Below are 26945 nucleotides of genomic sequence, written 5' to 3'. Positions count from 1 at the left end.
TGGCTGCTTCTCACCTCCGTGCCCTTGACCAGGCAGTACCCTCCATCTAGAAGGCCTCCCCTTCCCCAACCCAGGCAAACACTGAAACAGTTTAAATGCTCTTCAAGAGACTTCTCTTGCAGGATAGCTTCAGGCAGAGTAAGGCACCCCTCCTGGCTCCTCCCAGCACAAAAACCAATGTGAAAGCTCCCTGGGCTCAGCGGAGCTAAGTCATGTTCTTAACCAAGAGCCAGAAAATGTAACTGACTCCATCAGTGCCACAGCCTTAACCACACCCAGAATTTGCCTGTCCCCCAGGGGCAGCCCCACCAGCTGTCCAGCATCAGTATCCAAACCCTGAAGAAAGGAAGGAATTGGCTGGGGAGGGATGGGGGGACAGGGTGGGGCCCATTTGCCTAGAGGTGCTGTGGGCTGGCTGGTTATACAGCAGTGACTCATCTCCCAGAGAGGAGGGGAGCAGTGGGGGACCATTGGGCCAGGCAGGGGAGCCTATAGAGAGCCTGCCTCTGCCTCACACCCTTGGCCAGACGCCATCTCCTCCTGGCCCCCTCAGGCCCTTGGAAGAGAAGGAAGAACCTCTTGCAGCCGCTGGCTTGCCCCCAGTGTGGCTGGCATTGACCAGGAAGGCAGCTGAAGCCTCCCTGCTCCCCACCCGCAGCTGCCGCCAACCCGGGCCGCGGCCATGGATAAATTCCGCACGCTTTTCCAGCACTTCCAGTCCAGCTCCGAGTCGGTGATGAACGGCATCTGCCTGCTGCTGGCCATGGTTACCGTCAAGCTGTACTCCTCGTTCGACTTCAACTGCCCCTGCCTGGCACGCTACAATGCCCTCTACGGACTGGGCCTGCTGTTCACACCCCCAATCGCCCTGTTCCTCTGCGGCCTTCTGGCCAACCGGCAGTCCGTGGTGATGGTGGAGGAGTGGCGCCGGCCCGCTGGGCACCGGAGGAAGGACCCGGGCATCATCAGGTGCGGTCCCACCCCCCTCCGGCTCCCCGTGGGCGTTGTCAGGGGCTCCCCCAACTGCATAAGCACTGCCAGGGGCTCCCCAAACCCCAGTGGCCCCCATGGGTATGGTCAGGGCTCTCCCAGGAACCCCCACAGGCACCCTGATTTCATATGTGCCCCCTGCTCTCATATGTGCCCCCTGCTCTCCTCCAGAAAATGATACCAAGGCACCATCAGTTCACAGAGACAGATTTGCCAGTCTCCACTCTGGAAACAGATATTTTTGATCCCGTTGTCTGTCACCTTTCCATGCCCAATGATAAAGATGCGTGAATGGCAGGACTCCTAAGAATTATCCAGGTCACATCTGTCCTGCTGGCCATGGATTATAACTCCCCACATGCATGAAAGACCATCCCCATGATGTGCATACCGTATTACACATATGAGGGGCATGGTTGGCTTGAAGGCTGCATCCCGTCTCCTGCAAGCTCCCCGAAGGCAAAGACCTCATCTGCTATCACTGTGTCCTCAGACCCTGGTCAGTGCCCTGTATCAAGAAAAGCTGATGGGGAATTCCCTGGCAGTCCAGTGGTTAGGGCTTGGTACTTTCACTCTTTCACTGCTGTGGCCTGGGTTCAACCCCTGCTCAGGGAACGCAGATTCTGCAAGTCATGTGACATAGCTGAAAAAGAGAGAGAGAGAGAGAAGAAAAGCTGATGGACTTTAGCAATTCATAATACTCCCTGGCCAATAGTGAGCCAAGCTCTGTGCCAAGTACTGTGTGTGCACAGCCTCTGAATTCTTACCTTGGCCCTGGGTCTCTTCCTGTCTTGGATCCATTTTTAAGGGAGACCTGAGGCACAGAGAGGTTAAGTCACTTGGCTGAGCTCCCACAGCAAGGAAGAGGCTCAGATTGAAGTCAAACCCAGAACTGCTGCCCTGAGTGTTTTAGAAAAATACCTAAGGGCTCTGGGTCCACAGGCAGCGGCAGAAGGGCCTTGGTGGGTTTTAGTTCACTTGTGATCTTCTCCTCTCCCCTATTGATATAGACACCTGGGGTGTTCTCAAGGGCATGTTATGTAACTTCATAACGAGTCTTTGGTTCCGCCTTCTAACCACCTTGCCTCCATAGACAATGCTGGAGCCACCTCTGCCTACAACATGTTTATAATTCTCCACCAGGTAGGCCAGGTAAGCACACACACATACACACAGCCGGCGCACACCATCCTATGTTTTGTATACAACCCGCCTGCCAATTCAGGAGACATAAGAGACCCAGGCTCGATTCCTGGGTGGGGAAGATCCCCTGGAGGAGGGCATGGCAACCCACTCCGGGATTCTTGCCTGGAGAATCCCATGGACAGAGGAGCCTGGGTGGGTACAGTCTACGGGGTCACAAAGAGTCAGACACAACTGAGCTACTGAGCACACGCACAAGTTAAAAACACCTGTATTCTGTGCACAAGTGGCCTCTCTCTGATGTTCCCAGGGGCTCCCGGCTCCCTGTGATTCAGCCACGCAGGGAGGCTTTTCCTCTGGGGTCTCGTGGTTCCAGCTCCACTGGGCTCCTGTCCTGTGGCCAACACCCAATTCAGGCCACGGGACGTAGTAGGTCAAAAGAGGCCCCTGGGGACAATCAGAGGCTCCCTGGACACTGCAGGGAGGTGTGAAAGTGCCATCTCTGCGCAGGTTATTCCACAGGACCCTCTTAGCTTAGGGTCCCCCAAAAGCAGGTTCTGGGAAGAAGTGATAATAAGGAGACAACTGGGGCTCAGTCCTTTGAGGAGCCTAAGGGAGTGGGTAGAACCCACCTCAAAACCATCCCACTGAGGGTCCTGGACGCTGGGGCATTAAACTACCAGGCCTTGCCCTCTGGGATTGAGGTCGATTTGAGTACAGGAACCCTCCAGGCCACCCCGCGCCGGGAGCAGGGACTCCTCTGAAGCCCCAGACAGAGCCATGTAGGGGGTTAAGGTCAGAGGCCTTCAGGCCCTCCATGTGAATAGAAACTACCCACCAAAGCTCTAGATGCTTCTGGCCTGAGCAGAGCACTAACAGAGTCTGCTACAAAGGCTCGGGCAGGACGAATACCAGCTCCCCAGTGTTCCAGTCCCAGGGCCCCCAGGACCCCAGCTCTGCTTCTCCCCCACCCTCTGCTGCTCGGGCCTCTGCAGTGGGAGCTGCAACCGTCCCTTTGGGGTAACCACGCACCATCCTGGGAAGTTCATCCTTACATCCCCCCTGTAGCCTTCCTGCTGCAGCTGAATTCTGGCTGCCCTGTGTTCCCGCTCCCTTCCTCTGTTCCCAGGTACATGTGCTCCTCTGTACTGCAGAGAGCGCTGGCCGCCCCCCTCGTCTGGATCCTTCTGGCCCTCCTTGATGGGAAGTGCTTCGTGTGCGCCTTCAGCAGCTCCGTGGACCCTGAGAAGTTTCCAGACTTTGCCAACATGACCCCCAGTCAGGTGCAGCTCTTTTTGGCCAAGGTGCCCTGCAAGGAGGACGAGCTGGTCAGCAACAGCCCTGCTCGGAAGGCGGTGTCTCGCTACCTGCGGTGCCTCTCACAGGTAATTTGGGGCGGGGGGTGTCTTCTCCCTGCCCTGGGAAATGTCCTGCACTGGTTCAGAGGGGCACGGGGTGAGGAGGTATACATGGTTTCCTGAGGCCCCCCTCCCAATGCTAGAGACACAACCGCAGAGCATGTGGTCCCTGGAGGGGTGGTCAGAAACATGACCCACACACAGGACAGTGTCAGGCCTTAGGAAGTGGGCACTTTGCCATCAACACTAACTCACCTGAGGGCGGAGATCAGGTGTCCATACCCTTCTGGAGTCAGCTAGGCTCATCTCCAGGTTGGATGGCAGGAAAACACTGCAGATATACTGCACTAACCTGCCCCCACCCCACACACACATTCTGCCCACCCCTCAGAAAACACTAATTACCAGTTATGAGGCACTTATGTGTCAGGCACTGTGTTAAGTATTTCACATCCATTACTTCATTTAATTCTCAAAACTGCCCTATGAGATAGATGCAATCATGATTGTCCCACTTTGCAGATGAGGAAACTGAGGCTCTGAGAGTTTAGTTCACAAGGCCAAAGGCACACAGTTTGTAAGAGGCTGGGCAGGAATCTAAAATGCCATTCCTCCAAACCCTCCCCTACTATGCAGGTCCTCCCTAGAAGCTTGGCTCCCCACGGAGCACAGAATCCATTATCCTGGGAACAAACCCCAGCCCAAGCTCCAGATCCCACCCTCACCACTGCCAGAGCCCTGCTTGGGCTGTGTCTCCCCAAAAGTGTTTACACGCTCCCACCACGTGCAGAGCATCACTGGAGATACACCCTAGCTCTTTGGGGTGTCGGGACAGGCTCATAGCAAACACAGGCCCATGGAGTGGCAAAGAGAAGACCAGTGCTTGGGACACACTTGATTCTGCTTCAGACTGTGACCTCGGCCGTGAGCCCATTCCCCTTTGGGCCTCGGGTTCTCCTGCAAAACAAGTGGAGGTTCAGTCTACTCACCTTGATGTCCCTGTGGACGTAAACACTGTAGACTAGTTCACTATCACCGGAAAGACTGCAGAATCCTCAGACCAGGGTTTGAGTCCTGTTCAGTTCAGTCGCTCAGTCATGTCCGACTCTTTGCGACCCCATGAATCGCAGCACGCCAGGCCTCCCTGTTCATCACCATCTCCCTGAGTCCTGACTCAGCTGTAAATGATCAGTCACATTAAATGCTCCTCCAAGTAAAATACTCACACAAGCATTTTAAACTTAGAGTGGGGTGAGGGGAGGGCCTTGTGAGAGGCCAGGCAGAGAGCTTTGTCAATCACATCTACAAATGATAAGGACTCAAATAAGTCTTGTGGTTTAGAGGATGATTTCTCTGCTCCAGGTCTATAAAGTTGCTCTAGTCCTAGGCGATGTCTCAATACCTTTGGCTGGGCAGAGGGGAGGGCCAGGAGCTGGCCAGGTTGGGGAGAATTACTTCCAGCCGCTCTTTACTCTTGGCCTGGAACACTGTTTCCTGTTCACATCTTGTAAACTATCATCAGCCTTTAGGTCTCAGCCTCAACTTTACTGTTCTCTGAGGCCTCAAATTCAGGTCAGGTGTCCTCTCTCTGAATTTCCATGACCCAAGATACATCCCTCAACATGGCACTTAGCCAGGCATCACCTATGTCATTGTAACTTCCACTAAAGTGTTAGCTCTATGAGAGCAAAGACTGAGTCCTTGGTGTCTCCCCAAAAATAAAGGATGGATGGATGCGTAGATGGGAGGGATGCACATATATAAGCATGGATGAAGAACCAGATAAAAAGATGAAAGGATGCTGAGTGGATGCACAGATGAATGGATGAGAGTGCAAGGAAGGCAGAACTACCTCCGCCCAATGTAGGTTTTCAGCTGAGACTCTAACAAAAAGAAAGATTAACAGGAGGAAACTAAACGGTTTATTACTGTGTGCAGTGCTCATCAGGCCAGGGGGAACCTAAAGCAGAGTCACTCTAAGAGGTGGCTTAGAACTGTGGCTTATATAGCATCTTCAGCTATGAACAATACCTTTGTAGAGAAATGTCAGGACAAAGGAAAGCAGCTTTATGCTTCCACGGGTGGAAACTGTGGGAAGATAAATAAATACATGGGAGGAAACTAAAGGAGTAGGGTGTGTTTGTTCAGGAGGAAGGCAGGCGGGATAAATAACAAGTGGATTGATGATTGGATAGAGATAAATGGAAGCAAGGATGAGAGTATGGGAACATGAATGGATGGGAGGATAGATGGTTGGATAGGGGGATATGGACAGATAGGAGCATGGTTGAGAGGGTGGCTTGATAGGAAGACAATAGATATATAGTCAGATAAGAGGATGGATGACAGGATGGGTGAGAGATAGTTGGATAGAAAATAGATGGAAGGAGAAATGAATGAATGGGAGAGAGGATGGATGGAGGTAGTTGGTAGAACGGATGACTGAATTGGAAGGCAGATAGATCTGAAAATGGATGGAAGGGATAAGTAAAGGGAACACCCTTGCCACGCTGTACAATATCTGTGTGCTTGAATGCTCACCTTAGTGCTCCCCACCCTCTAGGCCATTGGCTGGAGTCTCACCCTGCTGCTGATCGTCCTGGCCTTCCTGGCCCGCTGCTTGAGGCCGTGCTTCGACCAGACAATCTTCCTGCAGCGCAGATACTGGAGCAACTACGTGGACCTGGAGCAGAAGCTCTTCGACGAGACATGCTGTGAGCACGCGCGGGACTTTGCGCACCGCTGCGTGCTGCACTTCTTCGCCAGCATGCAGAGCGAGATGCGGGCGCGGGGGCTGCGCCGGGACTCTGTGGGTAGGGGTCCGGAGACCCCTGAGAGGCCCGAGCCCCCAGACAGCCTGGACGGCGGAAGCGGGAAGGCCCACCTGCGCGCAGTCTCCAGTCAGGAGCAGGTGGACCGCCTCCTAAGCGCCTGGTACTCCAGCAAACCACCACTTGACCTCACAGCATCCTCTGGGCTCTGGGGGTGCGGCCTCAGCCATCGCGCCCCCACAGTGGTCCCGGGCACCAGGGCGTCCCCACACACCGACGTGTAAGGACCCAGACCACTTCCTCACGTAAAATGCCCACACTGACAAGGAGGTGGGGGCTTTCCAGGCAGTGGGGACCCCATGGCAGGGCAGCTTAACCCTTGTCAGCCTCCTTCCCCAGAACAGCCCAGTGCCTGGCCTAGTTTCTGGGCGTGGCCTCTTGTGTGCTCTAAAGCTGTGGTTCACAAACTTCATTGTGCTCACCTGTTCACCTGGACTCTTGTCAAATGCAGATTCTGATTCAGTCCATCTAGGACCAGGGCCGAGACTGCATTGCTAAGGAGCTTCTCATGCTTCTGGTCAGTGGACCAAACTCCAAGTAGAGTAAGAGTCTAAACAGATCTGTCCTGGGTGCTGGGTCCTAGATGTCCATATTCTAATCTAAAATAATAATGACCACAGCACCTGCTTGTATGATGCTTACTATGTACTAGGCACTGCTCTGACTTCTTTCCATATATAACTCATTTAATCTTAATGATAATCTGACGAGGTATAATGATGACTAGCCCCATTTTTTAGAGAAGAAAAGTGAGGCATTAAAGGTTAAGGTGGCTGAGGTCACCCATATAAGAGCTGGAAATTGATCTCAGGACATCAGCTCTAGAGTCTGCTCTGAGCCACTACATTAGTCCTCTAGACTGTGTGTGTGTGTGTGTGTGTGTGTTTTCAGGGCCGTGGCTGGGTTTCCTGCAGCCTCCAACAAGGTTCTCTGAGTGAACTCATCAAACTCTGCTTGAGAATTTTTCTTAAAAGTACAAATTAGTGTCTCTTGCTGACTACTGCAGGGGGATTTTTCTGTTTCTGAATGTCAAGGGGGCGCTGACCCTTCCAACTCCCATCTTCTCCAGTTCCACCGATTCTACTCTAACCAACCAAGGCCAAGCAGCCTTTCAGGGGCAGCTCCTTTGTCAGCCCACCCTTCTGCTCACCTCCAGCCAGCAAGAACTTTCTCTGCCACCTCTCCACTCACCACCCTCCTCACCACCTGCAGCCTGACCCCTGAGCTTGACCTTGCTTTCTAAGGCTGCCTCCTTTGCCAGGCATCCCAGGGGCATCTACCCACTGCCCTCAGCAAGAAGCTGGCACCATGGTAAGAATTTCCCTAGGGATACGAGGAATGGACCAGATCTGCCAGTCAGGGTGCAAATCGGGTGTCCAGGCAGCCCTAGACATCTCCATTGAACAAACACCTCAGGTGATTCTGCAAAATCCAGTGTTTAAAAACCTCTGGACCAAGTGTGGGTGTAGGGTCTGACTCGGGGATGAAGACCCTCGAAATACCAGGGTTACATCTTCCTGGAAGAACTGCTTCTTGGTCTCTGGCAGCCCAAACAGCAAGGGCTGGGGAAGATCTACTCTGTGAGCTCCTCTAGGTCTCTGCCCTTCCCTGATGACTCATCACCCCCATCCCCCCACACATCCTGTTATTGCCTCTGTCAGCACAACAGTGCCTGGTGACCACAAGCATGCACTAGGCTCACTCTGTGCTTTACTGGTAATGAGGGCATGGGGGCAGTACAGGGGTCCTGGAGCTCAGCTCCCTCCGTATCAGGCAATCTCTGCTCTCCTGGGTGCTTGCCAAAGGGCGTGGGAGGACCAGGCTATCCATACAGCCCAGTCTTTCCCCTGCTACCTTGCTGTGGTCAGGCCATGCAAATATCTAAAATGGTACTGGGCAGGGCAAGATTTAGGCAAAATGTTAGCAGGGATTGGTGGGGGAGGGAGGAGGCAGACCTTGGACATGATCCAGTCAGCAGGGCCGAGTGCCCAGCCCAGGGAAAGGAGGCTCAGGGACCTGGGCTTTAAAGGAGCAGTATCTGGACCAGTAAAGGGCCACTGACTGCAATCAATGCCCTTGCCTTCTTATATTGAGCCTACTGCATAGAAAGCACTGTGCCGGGGAGGAGGGAAGGAAGAATACACAGACGATTTATATTGCCTGGCCCCCAAGGAACTCAGTCTCTATTAGAGGGACTGAGATGGGTACAGAAATCATTACAACCCAAAGCAAAAGTTGTAAAGTGATATGATAGCGCCAAGCTGTGTGCCACAGAGATTCAGCATGAAGAGTAGTGGCTCCAAGCTGAGAGACTCAGAAGGATGTCATCACAATGGGCCTTAAAGGATGGGGGTGGGGGTTTGACAGTAGAGAGGGACGGGGGTGGGGGACAAGAGCATATACAGGAGGAAACAGAACAAAAGCAAAGAATTGGGAAACGGGCAACGTCTGGTTCACTGATTCACTCAGCAAACATTGATGGAATGCCTAGAGCCCCAAAGAGCAGGAAAGGCATCGTCCTATCTTAGTGGAGATTCCAGTCTGAAGGGGAGATAAGACGTGAGCCAGAGAACAAACAACCAAGTGCAGGGTGTGTGGTCCAGTCTGGCCAAAGTGAAGGACCTTGGCCAGAGGGCCAAGGAGTCTATTCCAATGAATCCCACCAAGAGATGCTTTCTGAGCCCCACACCCAGTGATACCTTCTTGGATCCTCAGCCTTTGATAGCCCTCAAATGCCTCCTTACCCTCTTCAGTCCCCAGATGACATGGTTTCAAACCCCAAACCCCTTTGCCATCATCCTTTCACACCACCATTTACTCATATCCTAGGAGAGAGGCCTTGTGTAGCACATGCCACGCCACTTGGGAGTGAGGGACCCAGGTGGCAGGCTGCCACCTGCTCCCCTCCCAGGAGAGCAGCCCTCGTGGGTGCTCATGCTCATTGCCCAAGTATCCTTCAACTCTGGGAGACAGTCCTTCTGCACACACCCTGTACACAGGGCCTCTCTTCTGGGAGACACGGCGACCAGCTGGGCAAGGCAGAAATGTACTGTAAGAGTGACTTTGGCTGTGTTAGTCCCCTGTCTTATATGGTCTGGGCAGCTGCGGTTCTGCATGAGAAGTGGAAGATGGTGGCATCCTTGAGGGTTTTGCTCAGGTCTTTGAGTTTATCCTGCAGGCAAGTGCTTCCGGGCAGAGTCAAAAGGCAAAATGATACTCCACCTGGCAGTGATCCCTGAAGCTGCAGGAATGGATACACCAGCGCGAGAGAGACGGAGTGAGAGAGGAAAGACTGAGACCTTTAGAGCTTTGGGGGAGAAAGTCGGGGCAGCAAGTGAGAATAAGGAATCACAGAGGCAGAGGTTCTATAAGAATGCCAGGGGGCAACCTGGTGCTCTGTGACAACCTAGAAGGGTGGGATGGAGTGGCAGGTGGGAGGGAGGTTCAAGAGTGTTAGGACATCCGTATACTCATGGCTGATTCACGTGGCTGCATGGCAGAAACCAACACAACATTGTAAAGCAATTATCCACCAATGAAAAAAAAATTTTAATTATGTTTTGAGAGCCAAAACTGATCAAGTTTTGACTATTTCATTCAATCCATGCCTTGATGACATAAGATTTTACTAGATGGACTCTAAGACCCTTCCCAGCACTGGCATTCTATGGTTCTAAGAGTCCATTCTTGGTAATATCTAAATAATCATTACAGTCATAGAGATTTATACTTTCTGGGGAACAGAATCAGTCAATAAACAAGAAGCTTTTTTAAGAAAAAAAAAAAAAAGAATGCCAAGGAGGAGTGAATTTCAAGACGAGGGAATGAATGAATAAAAGTTGCTCAATAGTGTCCAGCTCTTTGTGACCGCATGGACTATACAGTCCATGCAGTTCTCCAGGCCAGAATACTGGAGCGGGTAGCCTTTCCCTTCTCCAGGGGATCTTCCCAATCCAGGGATCAAACTCAGGTCTCCTGCATTGCAGGTGGATTCTTTACCAGCTGAGCCACAAGGGAAGCCCAAGAATACCGGAGTGGGTAGCCTATTCCTTCTCCAGGGATCTTCCCAACCCCAGAATCAAACCGGAATCTCCTGCATTGCAGGTGGATTCTTTACCAACTGATCTATCAGGGAAGCCCTAAAGATGAGGGAAGGATGAGCAATGAATCCAGAGCTTCAGGGAAACCAGCAGTGGAAATGCAGGGGATTGAGGGAAAATCACAGGTTCTTGGTAACCTTCCAGGGCAGGGGAATGCTCCCCCAGGGAGGTGGTCCTGGCAAAGCAGATGGATGGGTTTCTGTAGGAATCATCTAAATCCCTGGGCACCCACCCAGCCTCATAAAGGAAGAGTGGGAGGTCTGGAGCCTGCTCCTGTTTAGAATATTAACATGGAGGAGGGCACCAGGACCCAAAGACTATGATGGGAGTCAAGGAATCCATACCTCTCTGCTGAGAGCCCATCTCTGCCCAACTGTTTGAGGTCAAATGAAATGAGTTCTCCTTGAAGCTTGATCAGCTCTCACATCGGGGAGGGCCGGAGGGGTATGGGAAGAGGAGAATGGCCCTGAGGCTCTAGAGAAGGGCAGTAGGAGATGGCTGGGGTGGCCAATGGTAGCAGAATAGAGGTGTCACTGGCCTGCCAGTGGCTATCGAAGTGGTGGTGAGCTTTGAATGGATACCAGCCTTTCCTGCCCACCCAGCCAGCACATAATGCTGTTCAGCCCTTCTTACTCTGCTCACAAAGGCTAACAGAGCCAGAGCGGTGAGGACTGTCACATCCTATTTGTGTCCAGATTCCTGCCTCCTCACAAATTCATCTTGGTCCAAGGCTCACTTCTCTCCTTTATTCACTTACTCGGGTATTCATTCAAATATTCAGCACTTGTTAACTAAGCATCTCTTATACCAGCACACTGTTCTGAGCCCCAGGAACATAGGAAAACGAAACAGATGTGGGCCTTTATGGTCCGATGGGAGCTCTGGATATTAAACAAACACACCCTCCAAAACACATTACTAACTGAGATCAGTGCTGTAAAGAGGAAGTACATGGGTCGGGTGGAGGGCATGAAAGCCTTTGTCAGCAGGACTCAACTAAGCTAAGGGTTCAGGATCTTCTCTCAAGAAAGGCAACCTACTGAATAGAAGATATTTACAAATGATACTCCAGTAATGGGTTAATATCCAAATGATATAAAGAACTCACACAACTCAAGGTCAAAAAAGCAAACAACCTGATTTAAAAAATGGGCAGAGGACCTGAATAGACATTTTTCCAAAGAAAAGATATATATGGCCAACAGGCATGTGAAAAGATGCTCAACACTATGAATGATCAGGAAAAGGCACATCAAACCCACAATAAGACATCACCTCTCACGTGTCAGAATGGCTATTATCAAAAAGACAACAAATAACAAGTATTGGTGAGGGTGTAAAGAAAAGGGAAGCTTTGTGTACTGTTGGTGCAGCCACTAGGGAAACAGTAGGGAGATTTCTCCAAAAGTTAAAAATAGAACTAGTCTATGATCCAGCAATTCCACTCCTGAGTATTTATCTGGAAAAAAAAAAAAAAAACCCTCATATTTTAGAGCGACAAGAACCAAAATTCAGTTACATGCATTTCTTATCTTTGAGACTTATTTCCATGAGCCAACATCCCTATGTTCATTGCAACGTTATTTACAAGAGTTAAGATATGGAAGCAATGTAAGTGCCCATCAACAGATGAACGGATAAAGAAGATGTGAAATATGTGTATAGAATGGAATATTACTCAGTCATAAAAAAGAATGAAATCTCGCCATTTGCAACAACATGGATGGGCCTAGAGAGTTCTATGCTAAATGAAATAAGTCAGAGGAAAGACAAATACAGTATGATTTCACTTATGTGGAGAATCTACAAAACAAATGAACACATGTCACAAACAGAAAGAGAGTCATTGATATAGAAAACAAATAGTGCCTAAGGGGAGAGGACTTATGGGAGGAGAGAAATAGGGAAGGGAGATTAAGAGGTGCAAACTTTTAACTGCAAAATAAATGAATATTCATTCAAATATTCGGCACTTGTTAACTGAGCATCTCTTACACCAGGGACACTGTTCTGAGCCCCAGGAACGTAGCAGGGAAACAAAACAGATGTGGGCCTTTATGGTCCGACGGGAGCTCTGGATAGTAAACCAACACGCCCTCCAAAACACATTACTAACTGAGATCAGTGTTATGAAGAGGAAGTACACAGGTATGAAATGTCAGTATGGGAAATATAGTCAATAATTGTGTAATATCTTTGTATGGTGACAGATGGTGATAAACTTACCATGGTGATTGTTTTGAAATGTATAGAAACATCAAATCTCTATGCTGCATACCGAGAACTAACCTAGTGTTGGTCAATCATACTTCAAAAACAAACAAAAGAATGGGTGGAGCTCAGAGGCACCTGTTTGCACTGATGTCTAGAGTCAAAGAGGAAGATGAAAGAGAGCAGAGACAAAAGTAAGAGGTGAGGGCTTCTCTGCCAGAACTCAATCACATGACCCTAAGCCACATGAAACAGGGGCGGGAATTGTACGGAAGGCCATGAAAGGTTTGCTGGGCACTACCATTTTTTGTCACAATGTACAGCCTCCAGTACAGTTTGACTGATGCAGAAGAGAATAGCTCTCTGTCCTTGTCAGTTAAAGCCCTCCTGCCTCTGATAAAACAGCCTGACAGTCCTTGAGCCACCCCGGCAGCCCCATCTAATGGCTCAGTGCCCCCCAGTTGCTGGATGAGCGCTGTGCATTACACACACTCATGCTGTCCTGTGCAAATGAGGCATTTTCCTAAAGTACAGCATCCGCTCTCCAGAGGCCCCCTTTGCATGCTGCTTTTCATGACACTTAACTCTTTCAAGGTGGAGGGAACTCATCAGCGCTGGGATGGGTGCCCAGACACACTCCAGAGGGTGGGAGGAGAAGGGGCTGGTGCACACCCCAGTGGCGGCCGTGGTTGGGTTTGCTGTCAATGCACTGAAACGTTTGAGTAGGGCTATGATATCCTGCTTTCCACGTACACCCAGTCATGCTCAAGGAGTTCAGGGGAGAAATGATGAAGACACAAAGCACTGCTAAGTCACTACCAAATACCCTGCCACGGTCGGCAGGGTAATGGGCTCCCAAAGTCCACCGAGGGTCCCCTATCTCCAGAATGTGTTACCTGCAACAGGGACTTGGCAGATACGATTCTGCTGAAAAGCTTGAGATGAGGAGATGATCCTAGATTAGCCAGGTGGGAGGTTCCTAATCTTCCTCAAATCCCAGTGCATCATGACATTGGTCACTTTGGTACACGATACTGGGGCAAACCAAGGGAATTTGGAGATACCTTTTGGGAGCCTGTTGGGAACAAGGCAATGATATTGCTATCTTCTTGATCTAATATAATTATGAGAAAAAGAGGGAAGATGTAAAACAAAGTATTAGGAAAGATATTAAATATTGAATTGATACAAAACATTAAAATGGAATCTCCCAGACTTCTTAAAATGAGAAATTTGAGCTTTCTTCAGTGAACACAGCTTTTTAACATTGGACTTCTTGCATGAAATGACCACAGGCGATTCTCGTTCAACGGTTTTTTACAAAATTTTAAAATTTTATTTTGTAAGGATTTTTCTTAAAATTAACAGATAACATTATATTAGTTTCAGATGCAAAACATAACTAGTTATTTGTATATTGTTAAATGTTTCCCACAATAAGTCTAGTTAGCATCCATCACCATGCGTGGTTAAAAAAATTTTTTTATGATGAGAACTTTTAAGATCTACTCTCTTAGTAACTTTCAAACATACAATACAGTATTATTAACCATAGTCACCATGGCATCTGGTCCCGTCACTTCATGGCAAATAGATGGGGAAACAGTAGAAACAGTGACAGACTTTATTTTGGGGCTCCAAAATCACTGCAGATGGTGACTATAGACATGAAATTAAAAGACACTTGCTCCTTGGAAGAAAGCTATGACCAACCTAGACAGCATATTGAAAAGGAGAGACATTACTTTGCCCACAAACATCCATCTAGTGAAAGCTATGGTTTTTCCAGTAGTCATGTATGGATGTCAGAGTTGGACTATAAAGAAGGCTGAAGGCCAAAGAATTGATGCTTTTGAACTGTGGTGTTGGAGAAGACTCTTGAGAGTCCCCTGGACTGCAATGAGATCAAGCCAGTCAACCCTAAAGGAAATCAGTCTTGAATATTCATTGGAAGGACTGATGCTGAAGCTGAAGCTCCAATACTTTGGCCACCTGATACGAAGAGCTAACACACTGGAAAAGACCCTGATGCTGGGAAAGATTGAAGGCAAGTGGAGAAGGGGATGACAAAGGGTGAGATGGTTGGATGGCATCACCAACTCAATGGACGTGAGTTTGAGCAAGCTCCGGGAGAAGTTGAACGACAGGGAACCCTGGCGTGCTGCAGTCCATGGGGTCGCACAGAGCTGGACACAACTGAGTGACTGAACAACAACAAAGGAGATGATAAACTTAAAGCCAATTTTTACAGCTATATGAGCATCTACAATGGCTTGAACGGTATGTAAAGACTCTAACATTCATTGACTTTCAATAACTGTAAATACAATTCTAGTGATCATGAGAATAAAGGATTTAGAATCTAATCAAGCTGCTTTATTCCAAGTATTTTAAAATCACACTGAAGTTAGGATTTGCAGAGAGTGTATATGTGTTTAGAGCAGCCACCTGAAGTCAATTTGGGCACCATGAAAAGGGTACATCAGCTACAAATAGAGACCCATGTCCACTACAGATGGAAGACAGAGATTCCAGACAGCCTCTTAAAGCCACACTCCTGCTGGGCTCCCAGCCTCCTGGGTCACCTCACCCCACATTCCGCACCAGGGGCTGTGTGCCAGGCTCTGCCCGCCGCTCAGACCTTTTGTCAGCCGTCTGCATTGACACAGCAGTAGATGCACAAGGGTGGACACCCCCTTTGCTGGGTCTCTCTCACCTGCTGTCCACTGGTGCCCCTCCTTGGCATCCTCTAACAGGGTCCTCCAGTGGCCACCAGCCTGAGTGCTCCAGTTACCCAAGGCCCAGCTTGAGGACTGATGGGAGCAATACTCTTCCCCACCTGTATCCTACTTGTGACATGCTAGCATTGAGAAGAAAGCCAAAAAAATAAAAAAATGCTTCCCTGCCCCCTTCCTCACCTCCCCACTCCCACCTGGCCTGAGTTCAAATCCCCTTCTTCCACCCACAAGTTGTGTAGCCTTTAGCTGGCGTCGGGGAGAAAGAAACCTGTCCTCTACACTTCTGGTCCTTCTGACTGGTTTAAGAATTAAATTAAAACAAGACAAATTAACAGGAGAAAATAAAAATTTAATTTCTTATGTATGGGAATCCCACATACATGAGAGATTCAGAGCCAGAAAGATAAAATGAGGTGCTTAACACCATCCTGAGCTAAGGAATGGGGTAGGAGCCTGGGGGCTTCCTAGGAGAGGATAGTCATGCACAGGACAATAAATGTTACAAAACCAGGTCTGTTTGCCCAACACACAGCAGTCCAAACACCGAGATGACAAGGTCTGCAGCAGAGGAAGCGTTTTTTTCCGCAGGGAAGACAATGGAGATGGGAGAACAAGCCTCAGATCTCTGTCCCCCAAGGCAAGGCGGTTGGGATATTTATGGAATAAGCCGGTGGTCTTGGCATGGGGAAAGGTGATTGGAGGCAGGGGAAATGTGAGGTAACTGGTGTTCTGCTCAGGTGTACCTGGGTTACATGCTTCTGAATACTCAAAACTATAGCCACTTAGCATGATCTGAAGGTAAAGTTTTCCAGTCTCTGATGGAGAAGGAAATGGCAACCCACTCCAGTACTCTTGCCTGGAAAATCCCATGGATGGAGGAGCCTGGTAGGCTGCAGTCCATGGGGTCACGAAGAGTCAGACACGACTGAGCGACTTCACTTTCACTTTTCCCTTTCATGCATTGGAGAAGGAAATGGCAACCCACTCCAGTGTTCTTGCCTGGAGAATCCCAGGGACGGGGGAGCCTGGTGGGCTGCCGTCTATGGGGTCGCAGAGTCGGACACGACTGAAGTGACTTAGCAGTAGCAGCAGTAGATATCAAAAAATCATTCATAAAACACCTGTGTGCAGGCCCAGTTTTCGGGTTGGTGGTCCCAGCCAGCCTTAGCTGGCTTGCACTGGAAAGAGCTGACTCCAAGTTTCCGTAAGTCAGTTGGGTTACGTGACACTAAGAAGATATGCAATTAAAGAGGAAAAAAGGGGGGCTTCCCTAGTGGCTCAGTGGTGAAGAATCCGCTTGCCACTATAGGAGACAGGGGTTCAATTCTTGATCCAGCAAGATCCCACATGCCAAGGATCAACTAAGCCTGTGATCCAGAGCTGGAGAGCCACAATTACTGAGCCCACGTGCACAACTACTGAAGTCCACATCCCTAGAGCCCGTGCTCCACAACAAGAGATGCTATGGCAATGGGAAGCCTGAGCATTGCAGCTAGAGAACAGCCCCTGTTAGTGACAACTAGAGAAAACCTGTGCAGCAACAAAGACCCAGCACAGCCAAAAATAAATAAATAAATAAATAATTTTTTTAAAGAGGGAAAAAAGTAAGCAAGCTTAATAAGTGAAGGCAGTTTATAAGCAGAGGGGTTTTTACAGGTTCTTCCCCTATCTGTTGCTCTGAAAGACAAGCTCAAGAATTCTTGTTCACCACCAGAATCCACCTGCAATACTGGAGACCCCAGTTCAATTCCTGGGTCAGGAAGACCCCTGCAGAAGGGATAGGCAACCCACTCTACTATTCTTGGTCTTCCCTGGTGGCTCAGACAGTAAAGAATCCTCCTGCAATGGGAGACCTGGGTTCAATCCCTGGGTTGGGAAGATCCACTGGAGAAGGGCATGGCAACCCATTCCAGTGTTCTAGCCTGGAGAATCCCCTTGGACAGAGGAGCCTGGCAGGCTCCATGGGGTCTCAAAGAGTTAGACTGAGTGACTAATCACAGCACTAGCTGCTGTAAAGTCTGTAGGGGTATGATTTCATAAGAAGACATGCAGCTGTATGGTGACCAGAGGTTTGCCCTGACATACCAGGAAAAAAATTTCTCTGGGAAAAATTCGCAGTTTAAGTTCTGCAAGTTAGTTAAGGGAGGGGCAGTAGATTCTCTGGAGCCCACAGGGTCTCCACTTCCATTAGTTCAAATAAGCTGTATGCCAAAGTATTGTAACCAGGAAAAGGTTAATTTTGAATTCATGCTGGATCTGCTTCTGTGACTTTAACCCTCATCTTGCCATTTTTGTTGTTCAGTTCAGTTCAGTCGCTTAGTCGTGTCCGACTCTTTGCGACCCCATGGACTGCAGCATGCCAGGCCTCCCTGTCCATCACCAACTCCCGGAGCTTACTCAAACTCATGTCCATTGAGTTAGTTATGCCATCCAACCATCTCATCCTCTGTCGTCCCCTTCTCCTCCTGCCTTCAATCTTTCCCAGCATCAGGGTCTTTTCAAATGAGTCATTTCTTCACATCACGTGGCCAAAGTATTGGAATTTCAGCTCCAACATAGTCCTTCCAGGGAATATTCAGGACTGATTTCCTTTAGGATGGCCTGGTTGGATCTCCCTGCAGTCCAAGGGACTCTCAAGGCTTTTGTTGCTGGAGGCAAACATAATGGCCTGCTTCAGGGAAATACCCTGAGCCAGCCTACCTGTGAAGGACCATAAGGAAGTGAAACTAACACATCCTCCTACCTGAGGCTTGCTGTTCTAGTGGACATTTGCAAGGACCGAATATTCTTTTTACTTTGTTTCCTTCCCTCCCCTCCATCTCTGATCCATAAAAGAACCTGGCATCCAGGCCCCGACAAGGTGATTATTTTGAGGTGCTAGCCTGCAGTCTACTCCATCAGCTGGCTATCAAATAAAGTCCTTCCCTTAACACTGAAGCCCTTGTGGCACACTGGTAAAGAATCTGCCTGCAATGCAGGAGACCTGGGTTAGATCCCTGGGTTGGGAAGATCCCCTGGAGAAGGAAATGGCAACCCACTTCAGTATTCTTGCCTAGAGAATCCCATGGACAGAAAAGCCTGGAAGGAAATGGTAACCCACCCCAGTATTCTTGCCTGGAGAATCCCATGGACAGAAAAGCCTGGCAGGCTACAGTCCATGAGGTGGCAAAGGGTTGGACACAACTGAGCTACTAACATTCACTCACTTGTGTTAACATCTCGTCTGGGATTTATTGGCCTCTTGTGTGGCAGCGAGCAGAGTGAGCTTGGACTCGGTAACAGTAGCACATATTGAGGAGGTCTGCCCTGAACCTACAGTCGTGACTTTACCTCCCTGAGCCCAAGTGCCGCCCTCTGTGACATGGGGACAATAGCAGCTCCCCCAGGACGTTGTATGAGGATCCCATGAGGTGGCGTGTGTGGAGTGCTAGCATGGGGCCCAATCAGCGGAAGTGCCGGTCAGCGCCAGTCCTTGGTGGTCACATGGAGATACACAGACACAAAGCCCACTCACGTGATTACATTAGAGGAAGAGGCTGGTACCAAGTTTGACTGCTCCCTGCTTGAGGGCCAATACTTGAGGGACAAGGGTTGGTGGAAAAGGAAAAGTTGGTCTCCTGCTTTATTCAGGAGGCCAGCAACCTGGGAAGGCAGTGAACAAATATCCTAAGACCATCTCCAAGTTGTAGGTCAGAGGACAAAGTTTTAAGCTGTGTGAGGTGGGGGCTGCCTGGTGTGTGATTAGCTCGCACACGGTTCTCAGATCGGTTGGCCTCAAGGTGAAGTTTCAAGTGTCACTGATCTTCTGGTTTCAGCTGGTCTGGGGTCTGAGTGCCTGTGATCAACGGTTTTTATCTGGTGGGGGTCTGCTTCCTCTTAAAGCAACTTAGGAATGTGGGTCAGGCCTTTATCTATATTTTTCAGGGAACTGGGAGTTCAGTGACTACTTAGTGGCTGGTCTGTCCCGTAAATCGTTACCAGCTATTCTTCGTTTCTACATCTCCATTTGGTTTTAGAAAAGGCAGAGAAACCAAAGATCAAATTGCCAGCATCTGCTGGATCATGGAAAAAGCAAGAGAGCAGAAAAACATCTATTTCTGCTTTATTGACTACGCCAAAGCCTTTGACTGTGTGGATCACAATAAACTGTGGAAAATTCTGAAAGAGATGGGGATACCAGACCACCTGATCTGCCTCTTGAGAAATCTGTATGCAGTCCAGCAAGCAACAGGTAGAACTGGACATGGAACAACAGACTGGTTCCAAATAGGAAAAGGAGTACATCAAGGCTGTATATTGTCACCCTGCTTATTTAACTTATATGGAGAGTACATCATGAGAAATGCTGGGCTGGATGAAGGACAAACTGGAATCAAGATTGTGGAAGAAATATCAATAACCTCAGATATGAAGATGACACCACCCTTATGGCAGAAAATGAAGAGGAACAAAAGAGCCTCTTGATGAAAGTGAAAGGGGAGAGTGAAAAAGTTGGCTTAAAGCTCAACATTCAGAAAACTAAGATCATGGCATCCAGTCCCATCACTTCATGGCAAATAGATGGGGAAACAGTGGAAACAGTGTCAGACTTTATTTTTGGGGGCTCCAAAATCACTGTAGATGGTGATTGCAGCCAGGAAATTAAAAGATGCTCACTCCTTGGCACGAAAGTTATGACCAAGCTAGACAGCATATTAAAAAGCAGAGACATTACTTTGCCAGCAAAAGTCTGTCTAGTCAAAGGTATGGTTTTTCCAGTAGTCATGTATGGATGTGAGAGTTGGACTATAAAGAAAGCTGAGCGCCGAAGAATTGATGCTTTTGAACTGTGGTGTTGGAGAAGACTCTTGAGAGTCCCTTGGACTGCAAGGAGATCCAACCAGTCCATCCTAAAGGAGATCAGTCCTGGATGTTCATTGGAAGGACTGATTTTGAAGCTGAAATTCCAATACTTTGGCTACATGATGCAAAGAGCTCACTCATTTGAAAAGAACCTGATGCTGGGAAAGATTGAAGGCAGGAGGAGAAGGGGACAACAGAGGATGAGATGGTTGGATGGCATCACCGACTCAGTGGACATGAGTTTAGGTGAACTCCAGGAGTTGTCGATGGACAGGGAGGCCTGGCGTGCTGCAGTCCCTGGGGCCGCAAAGAGTCAGACATGACTGAGCGACTGAACTGAACTAAACTCTCCATTTATAATAACAATTAACTCCTGAGTCAGCCATCTGAGACTCAGGGGAGGCCTGGGAGATTAAAGCTTTGCTACAAATGAGAGGTAGGTGGACATGGTGGAGTTGGGGTGGAGGTGGAGCTGTCTCAGAAAGACCCCACAGAGTCTTGCATGGTCATAGTTACACACACACTGAGGACGCACAGGCACTGAGGCCCAAAGCCACAGAAATTTCACACGTGGACACATGACACACAGAGACACACAGATCTGAGGGTCCCACGGAGCTGCCCTGTCCAGGCTCTCGCTTTACTTCAGTCCCAGCCCTCCTCGGGTCCCGCCCCCGCAGCCCCCATCTCACTCCAGACAGGAGCCATCTAGTTGGAGCTGGATCTAACCCACTCTTCTGGGAGAGAAGGTGGCATCAAAGGGAGCCCTCTAAACCTCTCCCACTTTGCTGTGCTGATGGTGGAGCCTTGGCTGGGTTCCCATGGACACTCTGGGTTCCTCAGCCCCAGGCAGGCAATCCCATCACCCATTCCGTTATTTTTGGACCTGGTGAAGTAGTGGTAGGAGGGAGAGCCAGGAAAGGATTTTTCATCCATAATCCACAAACACACAGACATGACCACCGAGACACAAGGAAACAGGACATAAAAACACCTGCATTATGCTTACCGGCCACAGCTCTTTCTGCCTTGCAGAAGGGGCCCTAGCAACCTCTCAGATCCAAATCCTCTGACTCCAAATTCGGGGCTTCCTATTTTATTCCTTTAGCACTATCTCCACCACCATCACCATCCATCCCCACCCTGACCACTGTCACCACCATCATCACGATATTACAGCCATCACAACCAGCAACAACAGCATAGCCATCAGGACCATTACCATCATGACTGGCATCCCACCACCATCAGCACCATCCCCATCATGACTGGCACCACCACCACCATCAGCACCATCAGCACCATTCCCATCATGACTGGCACCCCCACCACCAACAGCACCATCCCCATCATGACTGGCATCACCTCCACCATTATCATACCTATGACAGTGCCACCACCACTGCCCTCACTACATCATCATACCATTTTCTGCACTAGGGGAGGAGTCCTCTTGGATCCTGACACAGCATGGATGAAAGACCCAACGGGAAGGGCAGAAGGACACGCTTCCTAAGAGCCCAGGGGTCAAGGCCCGAAAGCCCAGGCCTCTGCAGCAGTCCTGGATTCCCCCAAACTTCAACCCTGCCCAAGGCCCTGTCTTCCCAGCTGAGTTGGAGCCTCCATCCCCACCCTCCACCAGCAGCCAGAGAACTGGTCCCGGTCAGGTGTGGTCCTCGTGGTTTCCCAGTGGCGGAGCCAGCTGTGGAGCGAGAGAAACCCAGGAGGGGTGGAGCAGGGGAGGGGAGACTGCTGCACCCGTGGGATTGGTCAAGCTGCACCCTCCCGGCCAGCACTTGACTTAGAAGGTTCAAAGAGACAGCAGCCCCAGCCTCCGCCCGGAGCTCCGCCTGTCTCAGCCATGAGGTGGGCGCCCGCTGGGCAGAGTGGGCCTCAGGGACCACCCTGAGGCTGCCGTGAGGTGGGAGGAGGCCAGCAGGCCCCGTGGGGGCACCATGGACAAGTTCCGGATGATCTTCCAGTTCCTGCAGTCCAACCAGGAGTCCTTCATGAATGGCATCTGTGGTATCATGGCCCTGGCCAGCGCCCAGATGTACTCCGCCTTCGACTTCAACTGCCCCTGCCTGCCGGGCTACAACGCTGCCTACAGCGCCGGCATCCTGCTGGCGCCGCCCCTGGTGCTCTTCCTGCTCGGCCTGGTCATGAACAACAACGTGTCCATGCTGGCTGAAGAGTGGAAGCGGCCACCGGGCCGCCGGGCCAAGGACCCCGCCGTGCTGCGCTACATGCTCTGCTCCATGGCCCAGCGCGCCCTCATCGCGCCCGTCATCTGGGTGGCCGTCACGCTGCTCGACGGCAAGTGCTTCCTCTGTGCATTCTGCACGGCGGTGCCCGTGAGCCTGCTGGGCAATGGCAGCCTGGTGCCCGGCCTGCCCCCACCCGAGCTCGCCCGCCTGCTGGCCCGGGTGCCCTGCCCTGAGATCTACGAGGGCGACTGGCTGCTGGCCCGCGAGGTGGCCGTGCGCTACCTGCGCTGCATCTCACAGGTGAGGGGCCGGATGGCCTTGGGCTGGGGGTCCCCTCACAGGTCGGGTCCCTCGGAAAGTATTCCTTCCCTGCTCTTGAAGTGGAGCTTCCGCAGGGCGTGCTCATGTTTCCCCAATAGACGCCCCCCCCCCCCCAGCCAGGGCTGGGTCTGCCCACTCAGACACAGCTCCCTGGGGTGGGGGCATATTTTCCCAAAGGGGCCCAGGGCTTCTGAAGGCGGAGGCAGGTGTCTTTCCTCAGGTCAGTGCCACCTGGGGAAAGAGGCCTGTGCCCTGTCCCGAGGTTCCCCTGAGTGGGCCCAACCGCTCAGTCAGCCCCTTGTCTTCCTTCCTGAGCTCCAGTTTGGAAACTTGGAGGAATTTGCATCCTTTTCCTCTTCCAGGCTGGGGCAGTGGTGAGGCCAGTGGGTGGCTGGGCCGTTGGGTACATTTCCCTGGCAAATGGCCCCAGCTGGCACTCCCAGCTCAGGGGAAAGAGGCTTGAGTGAGGGGATGGACTGTTGGGATGTGCCCCAAAGGCAGGGCTGGAGGGCCCACTGACGGGGGATTCTGTCGCCCTGCTTCATCATTCTCTGCCCCTCGGGCCCGGCACTCATCTGAGCCCCTCAGGACTCCTCAGCAGTTGTGCGTGGGCAGGAAGACCTGGGCGGGGGTCTGCCAGGGAGGGGACAAGGCTACAGAAGCATACACACTCTGCTGCGATGAGTCCAGACACCCCGGCCTCCCCACCAGCCTGAACGCTCCCCTCTGGGGCTTGCAGCGTCCCCGGGTGCCCCTGTGAACCTCACACTCAGTGCTTTCCTTCTCGCCTGCGCCTCCTCTCCTGTGAGCACTTGTCCATCATCCACTTACCCTCCACCTGACCTTTAAACAATTACCTCATAGACCAAAAGGGGCCCCAGAGGGCAGGCTGCCTGGCCTATAGTATGTCATTTGGACTTCAGGGGCTGAATTCAAAGTTTAATTTTAGAATTAGTTGACATCATCTAAAACCTGAAAACTATCACATAAAAGTGAGATTTCCAGGTTTACCTGAAACTTTAGGAGATTCAGCCCAGCGGGGCCCACATTTCCTCATCCACCACATGCTCTGCAGTTTCCCCGCCCAGGGTGCTCTACCATAACCCACTGACCCCCGCTACTGACAGTGGTTGCCCTGCCTCACTCACCCTGATTTGGCCGAATGCTTCTCTGTGCAATTGGGGTTGACCCTGAAGTTCAAACTGGGGGAGCAGCCTTCACCACAGTGAGTTACTGGAAGAATAGAACCAGCACCCGAGTGTCCAGTGCTCTTCAGCACAAGTTTGAGCAATTGTCCAGTTTGTCTCTGTGTCCCCTGAGGGCTCAGCTCGGAACCCACACGGGAGGCACCGACTGAGAGCTGCCGACTGACAGGCAGACAGTAGCAGAAGCCAGAGGCGAGGTACAGGACTCAGAGGAGGAAGCGTCACTGTGGGAGGTCAAGGAGGGCTTCCTGAAGGAAGAGGCATAATTAGTGAGGGCTGGTTGGCCTAATAATAGTGACTACCAGTTACTGAGCACTAACTAGGTACCAGGCACTATGCTAAGTTTATTGCCACTTTTAGTTCCCAGAACAACCCAGTGGGATGATCAACAGCCCCATTTTGTAGGTGGGAAAACTGAGGCACAGGGAAGGCAGGTACTTTGCTCCCAGTCAACTGTTAAGGTCAGGCAGACCTTGTTTTATTGCACATCACTCTATCAGGCTTCACAGATACTGCGTGTTTCACAAGTTGAAGGTTCCTGGCTACCCTGCATTGAGAAAGTCTGTTGGTGCCATTTTTCCAACACCTTTTGCTCACTTCTTGTCTCTGGGTCACATTTTGCCAATTCTCATAATATTTTAAACTTTGCGGTGATCACTGATCTTTGATGTTATTACAGCTGCTCACTGAAAGCTCAAATGATGGCTAGCATTTTGCAGCAATAAAGTATTTTTTAATTAAGTTGTACACATTGTTTTTTATACATAATGCTATTGTTTTTTATACATAATGCTATTATACATAATGTTATGTTAGTGTAAATAACTTTTATATGCACTGGGCACCCAAAAACATGGTGTGACTCACTTTATTGCCATGTTTGCTTTAATGTAACAGCCTGGAGCAGATCCCATCATATCTCTGGAATATGCCTGTGGTGCAAATAGGCAAACCCAGGCATTCTAGTTCCAAGGTCTGCCCAGCTAAGTCCTATGTATTGAGAGCCAGGCCTACATACAGGGCATTTTACTCATGCCGTCTTTTCCATGACATGGTATATCTGTGCCCATTGTATAGAAGAGGAAGTGGAGGCCATGAGGTGCCATCATTTGCTCTTTGAGTCAGTGCTCTTTCCCCTAAAGGCCCTGGCACAGAGTGTGGTTTGGGGGCCTGGACAGGCTCAGGAGGCCAGAGGGCAGTGCCCGGCTGACTCTGTCTTCTCTCGTCTCAGGCCCTGGGCTGGTCCTTCGTGCTGCTGACCACGCTGCTGGCATTTGTCGTGCGCGCTGTGCGGCCCTGCTTCACACAGGCCGCCTTCCTTAAAAGCAAGTACTGGTCTCACTACATCGACATTGAGCGCAAGCTCTTTGATGAGACGTGCACGGAGCACGCCAAGGCCTTCGCCAAGGTCTGTATCCAGCAGTTCTTCGAGGCCATGAACCACGACCTGGAGTTGGGTCACACCCACGGGGCACTGGCTGCCGGCCCCGCTGGCTCGGCTGCCCCTGCTGCCACGGAAGGGGCGGATGAGGAGAGGGAGAAGCTGCGTGGCATCACCGATCAGGGCACCATGAATAGGCTGCTCACCAGCTGGCATGAGTGCAAGCCACCCCTGCGGCTGGGCCAGGAGGAGCCACCGGTGGGCAACGGCTGGGCTGGGGGCGGGCCCCGGCCTTCACGCAAGGAGGTAGCCACCTACTTCAGCAAAGTGTGAGCCGCGGCCAGGTGAAGAGGTGGGAATGGGGGTGTGAGCCCACAGCTCCTCAGACCCCCAAACTGGATGAAGAAATGGTTGTAGGCTCCAGAGCAGACCTACGTGCCCAGGCACTCACCTGCCCATTTGAGGTGGCAAATTTGGAGTTGGAAGGGGACCTCAGTCCCCCAGCTATGGGACTATCCTGGAAGGTCCTGGAGTTATAGGGCCACGAGCAGTATTAGTCAGAGGGATTCAGAACTGCCTTTGGGGGAGACAAGCTCCCATCTGCCCAGCCCCTCCCAGGCTACTTCACCCCTGGTTCACTATCTCCTCTCAGGCTCTGTGAGCACCTTGCCCCAGTGTTCACTCATCTGTGATTTTAAAAAAAATCTTAGTTCCCTTATGCTCAAGGCTCAGGGAAGTCCAGCCACCTCATGAAGCAGGAATCCTCTGATTTTGGCTGGTCTCCTGAGTGAGGATGAACAGACCAAAGTGGGCCCTAAGGACCCGACACAGCCCCACTTGGTGGGACACGCCTATGGTCACAGGTGAGGAGATATCTATCAACAGGTAGGTCCAGTCAGGAGAAGCCAGGGTGTGGCTCACCACGGAGGTCACTCAACATCATCAAGGCGGACTGCACACTTACTCAGCACTGGCACGAAAGGCCCCTGTCTTAGTCTGCTTGAATTGTTCTAACAAATACAGCAGACTGGGCAGCTTCTAAATGACAGAGGCCTCTCTCACCATTCTGGAGACTGGAAGTCCGAGATCACGGCACTGCCATGGCCATCTTCTGATAGAGGCCCTCTTCCTGGCTGGCAGAGCATGCCAGCTCACTGTGTCCTGTGGTGGGTGAGACTGGGGGCTCTCTGGAGCCTCTTTTTAAATTTTTTTATTTATGTATTTATTTGGCTGCACTGGGTCTTAGTTGTGGCATGTGGGATCAAGTCTCCTGACCAAGGATCGAACTCAGGCCCCCTGCATTGCGAACATAAAAATCTTTACCACAGCACCACCAGGGAAGTCCCTGGAGCCTCTTTTATAAAGCATGAATCCCATGCCTTGCTGCTGCTATGCCTTGAGCATCTCCCAAAGGTCCCACTCCTTAATCCCATCGCCTTTGGGGATAAGATTCAACCTATGAATTTGAACAGGGGACATATTCAGACCATACCACATGCCAGGGAGAGGACTTGGAGATGGCCCAGACGCGTCCCTCACATCCAGGTCTCAGGTGGAAATCAGACCGTCCCCAGAGCATTTAGAAAGGGAAGCTGATGTCTTCCCATGTTCTCAGAGA

General features: G+C 50.7%; 2 protein-coding genes across 2 annotated transcripts; both read left to right on the top strand.

The window, feature by feature from the left end:
- The first annotated feature begins 657 nt into the window (after nt 1-657).
- Nucleotides 658-6885, top strand: CALHM3 (calcium homeostasis modulator 3). Its single transcript, XM_040254365.1, has 3 exons — nt 658-969; nt 3263-3518; nt 6055-6885. The coding sequence occupies exons 1-3, from the start codon at nt 683-685 to the stop codon at nt 6544-6546; spliced, it is 1035 nt and encodes a 344-aa protein (XP_040110299.1). The 5' UTR covers nt 658-682; the 3' UTR covers nt 6547-6885.
- Nucleotides 6886-22168: 15283 nt separating this feature from the next.
- On the top strand, nt 22169-25660 carry CALHM1 (calcium homeostasis modulator 1). Its single transcript, XM_040254364.1, has 2 exons — nt 22169-22720; nt 25178-25660. The coding sequence occupies exons 1-2, from the start codon at nt 22169-22171 to the stop codon at nt 25658-25660; spliced, it is 1035 nt and encodes a 344-aa protein (XP_040110298.1).
- The last annotated feature ends 1285 nt before the right edge of the window (nt 25661-26945 follow it).

This window comes from Oryx dammah, unplaced genomic scaffold (genome assembly GCF_014754425.2).
Source record: "Oryx dammah isolate SB20612 unplaced genomic scaffold, SCBI_Odam_1.1 HiC_scaffold_14, whole genome shotgun sequence".
NCBI lineage: Eukaryota > Metazoa > Chordata > Mammalia > Artiodactyla > Bovidae > Oryx > Oryx dammah.
Note: the sequence above shows the minus strand (reverse complement) of the source record. Positions and strands in the feature narration are given on the sequence as shown.